This window comes from Charadrius vociferus, unplaced genomic scaffold (genome assembly GCF_000708025.1).
Source record: "Charadrius vociferus isolate BGI_N301 unplaced genomic scaffold, ASM70802v2 scaffold178, whole genome shotgun sequence".
NCBI lineage: Eukaryota > Metazoa > Chordata > Aves > Charadriiformes > Charadriidae > Charadrius > Charadrius vociferus.
Window position 1 is genome coordinate 1,264,816 of NW_009649717.1, and position 6,023 is coordinate 1,270,838.

General features: G+C 38.1%; 1 protein-coding gene across 1 annotated transcript in view; it reads left to right on the plus strand.

The window, feature by feature from the left end:
• Positions 1 to 957: 957 nt before the first annotated feature.
• Positions 958 to 6,023, plus strand: part of TMEM184C (transmembrane protein 184C) — a 15,702-nt gene continuing 10,636 nt past the window's right edge. Inside the window, exon 1 of the mRNA XM_009890756.1 lies at positions 958 to 1,035. Coding sequence (XP_009889058.1) covers positions 958 to 1,035 — 78 coding nt within the window. The remainder of the gene's footprint in view (positions 1,036 to 6,023) is intronic.

Sequence of the window (6,023 nt, forward strand, 5' to 3'; positions counted from 1 at the left end):
CTGGCTCGGTTAAAACTGAATCTAAATGTTGTTTGTTCTTTACTGCAAGTCACATCTGATAAAATTTTGGAAAGGTTTTTGTATTACAGAATTCTACAGAGACATCCTTCCTTTGATAATCAAGTGGCAAGAAGACTTCATAATAATCTTGCTGAATTTCCAAACATCTGCCAAGCATTCTTTCCATTCTTTCACAGGAATGATAGATGTGCCCTTGTGAGGAGTTCTGTATGAGGGTTATTTACATTTGGTTATTTCATGTTCACTACTTCCTTTTATGCAGCACGTATTGTTACATTGCTTAATATATTTTGAGGCATCATACATAAAATAAATGAATAAAACTCTATCAGTGCTTTGCCAAACAAAGACAGATGGTCCTTAACTCCATTCATTGCAATAGGTGCTCATGTTTTAAAATGCCAAACAGCCTAATGATAACAGGTAGCTAACAAGTCCCCAGTTAGCTAACATGTAAAAATCTGAGTAACCATGAAAACAAAGAAGCCGCATCTTAAGCTACCACCCAAACCGCTAGTTACAGATGCTTCTGGATCCAAACAACAACCATTCCCTTCAATGATCACCCACAAAAGAAACAAGGAAGTAATCAGAATGTGATGGCAGCATTTCCATAACACAGATCAATTTCTTAGAACTGATGACAGCCCTGCGACAGAAAATTGATGACGGATAGAAAAAAAGAAATTAAATGGAGTTTTAAACTCTCATTAAGTTTTAATAAAATGAAATAAAAATGCACTAGAAAGGTTGCCGGCGTGAGATAGCACCAGAGTGAAGTGTGAACTAATCAGCTCTATACTATTGGATGTGCACCTCAATGAGCTGACAGTATTACCACCATAATACGAGAGGGGAAATCTGTGATTTTCACTGTATGAGAATCTGAGTTTAATCCTTACTGTCCACCCCACAGTGAAATTCTGATCAGGCAAGATGGACAGCCCAGTTATCACTATGGATCTGCACTTGCATAATACAAAGCAAGGAGGAAAAATGAGGAAACCTATGAAAGTAATGCTATATAAATAAAAATATAATTCATGAATAATATATACAACATATTTTTCCAACTGCAATTATAAAATAGTCTATTTTCTTTGCCATTTTAATTTAGTAAATTATTTATAGGGTTCCATATAATAAGGAATAATCCCAGTTTATTATGTTTTGACATAATTCTCTTTTAAATAAATTTGAAATTCATGAGAGCAGAATGTACATAATGATTGACATCAACAATAATTCACATCAGTCTTTCCAGTAGTGGAGAATGATGCTAGTACAGCTGTTATCTCCAAGTTCTGGGGACTAGCTTTGTTACTCTTTAATATTAGAAGCCTTAATAGTTAGTGAAGATTAACTCTGTCGGTTTGGTTTTTAGCAATATTTCACATGTAGCCTCTTGCTGAAAACAAGGAAGCTTGTGTGTGTTGTGGAGATAGAATTAGTCCCACACAGTGGTGCTAGTTCACTGACAACCCATACAACACTTGGGAAAGTGATCCTTTCTCTTGTGTGTCAATTATGACTTTTTCACTGCACAATACTTTGAAAAATGATACATTCATGAACATGAATCTATGTGTGAGGATGAGATTTCATACAGTTGTTTGCTGTGTTACTGAAACGTGACTAAGGAACAAGAATGCTTATAACTATCAGCTCACAAAACCACTACATTTTGAGGGCCATATTGTTATTAACTCATATTCATTTCTGTTACAAAATCATTTTGGTCTATGAAGTTATTTTAGAAAAGGAATTGGTTCTTCACAATGGAATCTTGGCACAACAAAGACAGAACACGCCCTCAGTTCTCTTAAAACACAAGAGTAGTGAAAAAGGGGATTTCCTAACAAAATACAAGAATGTCACAGATCAGAACAGTTCTTCTGATCAAAACCCAGAATCATCTCTAGGATGTGAAGCGGAAGATTCCTAGTAAGAACCTTCAATGGTGGAGATCACTGAAACTAATCTATTTCAGTGCTTAAGTATACACAATTCCTCTTGCTGCAATTTCAGCACACTCGCACTATCTACATAAAAAATAACAGAATATAATTCTTATCTTTGTAGCAAATATTTACGTATTTATCATGTTTCCTTTAAGTCTTCTCTAAACACAGTTATTTTAGTCTTCCTGAAAGTGTCTGCATTTTTAACTTCTGATCATGCTGGTTACTTCTCAGCAGACAAATCTTTCCTTTTTTTTTTTTAACATCATGCACAATTTTCCAGTTAAGCCCTTACCAATGCTAAGTAAAACAGAATGATTATTTCACCTCTCCTGTGAAAGATATTTTTATTTACATATCCTAGTATAGTGCTGGCATTTTCCAAAGTTGTTTGAGCATTACTCGCTCACATATTTTGACTTGAATTGCTGAAAAACCTGCTTTGCCTCTAGACTGTTAAGATACCCTAAAACCTTGGATTTATGGTATAAAAGCACTTTACTTTTGATTTGTTTTGTAGAAAAAGATTCTGAAAGTATTCAAAGCAATCTACTTGCAGAAATGCATTCCTTTAACCTTTGTTCAGGATTTATATTTACTTACGTATTTACAATATGGCTTTACATAAGAACTGCCACTGGAGAAGGGTATCCAATTTAATAACCTTTCTTGCATAGATTTAGATATCAATCCCCTGGGGCATCACAGGAGACCAAAGACAACAGGGTTGAAAAGATTTATTAGGATTTCTAGTCCAACGTTATTCTAATGAAATATTAAATAAAACCAATCTACAGTCACTGGCCAGTGAGTATGCTTGTGGTAAGCAGCATAAGTAAAGTGAGGTTCCTTTCCTTCAGGAGGGTAGAGATAAGCATTAGTTTGGCTGTTTCACCTTTACCAGCCTTAACAAGACTTAAAGGAACATATTTTGGAGTTTGGGACTTTGACCCTTCACTCGGATTTGGCTGAAACTGGCCAAAAGATTCAAGTTCACTAGAGGGGAGATCAGGTCAGAAACCCTATGACACAACTGTGTTAAGCTTTGCTTTCTAAGAAATCTAACTGTAAAGAGACCAGACTTGTACTGGTCAAGATGCCTACTTTGGAACCCAAGGCAAGCACACAAAACACCAGCAGACAGATAAGCTCAAAACAACGATTTTAAGTCTGTGAAGTGTTTAAGTTCTCCCCAATGATTTTTTTTTTAGGCCAGTAAGTGCTGAAGAAACCCTAAGAGTTCTACAAATGATCTAAGAACTAGTATCAAAAACATCACTAAGAAGCCACCTCTCATCTTGATATTCTTAGGGAAGTTAAAAAAAGAAAACAAAAATGAACCACTGCTTAGCCTTCAATGAACTAAAAGTACAGGGGGAATTAAAAAAAAATCCTGAACGTCAAAAAATATTGTGTTTATTCAATAATGATGTAAAATGTTTTCTGTCATTTTGGATATATTAATTATGGATAAGTTAACATCATAGTTATTTCTAGTACGCATGCATTTTTGTTGTCTGCTTTTACGGAAATATTGGAAACATTTGGGTTTGTGTCTGTTACATGTTTGAGAAAAGTATTTATATTTACATACTACTTTTTATTATTGACTGAGCTTGGTAACCTACTTCTTCTACCATCTTGCCAACAATGGGTTACGTACCAAGAACAAAGGTGAACAAAACAGGAACCTTAACACCGATTTGGTAATACAATACAGAAATGTAGTATTACAGCTCAAAACAGTGTAGAAAGAACCATTCTTTAGTGCCAGTATCAGTGAACAAGATTCTGTTCACAAGTCTGCCAGATGACTTACCTCTGCTGAATTTTTATTCTATCTGTAACATACGGATGATCCTTCAGTTCCCTTTAATTGTTTTTTATCCTTAAACTTTAAAATTAAATTTATAGTTAATTCACTGACTGGTAGAAAATGGTAGAAATGGTAATTGGGGTATCAGATTTTCTACTTAAGGTGGTGTCACGGTTTAACCCTAACTGGCAACCAGAACCACGCCTGCCCAGTGGAATAGGGGAGAAAAATCAAAAAAAAAAAAAAAGAAACCTTATGGATTAAGGACAGTTTAATAGAACAGTGATGGAAGAGAAGATAATAATAACAATAAAAGAATAGACAAAATGAGTGATGCAATACGATTGCTCACCACCTGATGATCAGTTGCCCAGCCCATCTGGAGCCAACCCCCATTTATATACTGAGCATGACATCTCTGGTACGGAGTATTCCTTTGGCCAGCTTGTCCTGTCTATGCTCCCTCTCAGCTTCTACGGGAGGCTGAAAAAGTCCTTGACTTACTATAAGCACTACCTAGCAACAACTAAAACAATGTGTTATCAATATTGTTCTCATACTAAACCCAAAACACAGTAGCTACTAGGAAGAAAATTAACTCTATTCCAGCTGAAACCAGGACATGTGGACAGGGCGGCTGCTGCTGAGATGACTAATTCAGACCACTCTTCTGAGCTCTAGATAATGGTGGGAAAGGCGAGTACTAGAGTAAATAAAATAGATGCCATCCAGGTGGAAAAGGAAGGGCCTCATAACTCACCCTCGCTTGTAGAGGAACGTACCAGTTACTGAGGATATCAATAATACCTTAGGTTGCTTTGCCTCCTAAGACTTTGGATTGAAAAAGAAAATTTAGCAGCCCGTTATCACAATCTCAGTTTCTGGCTAAGCCAGCATAGCTCAGCTGTTGGCTTGTGGGCTGAGTTCAGCCTCACCAAAATTTCCTTGGAGGAGACAGGAAGAGTTGCTTCAGCAGTTCATAGTAGCCAAACAACTGAACGCTTCCTTCCGAGATGAGCTGCTGCCTCATCCACGCACGTAGCCCTGTGATGCCACATCAACACATCATGTGAAGGGTAAAAGAGATCTCACAAACAGGAATCTGGCCTCACACTGCTCGTTATGTCAAGTCTGGGATAAGCAGTCTGACAAGTTTTGGGGTTTTGCAATTTACTGAATCTGAAACTTCCTTTCACTGTGCATACATCCAATGAAAATATGTTTCCAGTCATTTCCACAATATAGAGACAGCAACTATTAAAAAAAACCCCACCATGTAGCTTCATTATTTGAATAAAGGTCTGCACCATTGGTAACTTAATAGTGGAAAGCCTAGGCAAACAATGGCAATGCAGAGGAAAAAAAGGAACAAAAAAAAAAAAAAAGAGTTAGAAATTCAGCTAGAGAGAGAAAAAAAGGAACCCCAGTCACTGTTCCTTAGTACCTCTTACTCCACGTGGTTTCTTCCAGCACACACTTCTCAGTCACACCTCAAACTAAAATCTGCATTTGCCTCCTTCCGAGAATGACAGCCACAGTTCCCTGGATATTTGGCAGAGTTTTCAGCACCTGCGGTCCTGTGTTTTGTCAGTGACTACTATGGAGTTAACTGGCATTTTGGCAGTTTTTACAAGGCAATTCTAAACCAACCAAACAAAAAAAAAAGTCCAGCAGATACTAGAATATTTAATATATATTTTGCATTATTCATATATCCACTGCAGTCTTCATGTCACAATCTGTCATCCGTTCTTGGAATTGTTAAGTACCTCTCTACACCAGATTGCTCACTCTGTCCTGCTCTCAGATGAGTATCCATAGAGGCGTTTTAGACAGGACTCTGTTAACAGCAGCTTTGTCCAGCTGTGAAGTTATAGCAGTTGTCTCTCTTAACTTAAATTCCTGCTATTTCTGCCTGCCCGCTGCCTTCCTAACATTAATCTCATTAGCTTCGTCTCTTCTTGGCATCCACAGGCCTGGGCAAACCCGGTGTAGCCACGCTCCTCCGCTGTGACACGCACCCACTACCTGCGCCGGCGGCAGACACACTGTGGCACCTCAGGAAAGGCCACCTGCTTCCTCCCTGAACGGCTCCTTAAATACTTTTTTTTTTACTTAATTACCGGGACAGAGGGGAGCGGGAGGCTTCTCCCTCCGCCCTCAGCAAGGCACGGCTCGGGAAGAGCGACCGGGCTGAAGCGCACCGACCGCGCGGCTAACGGCTG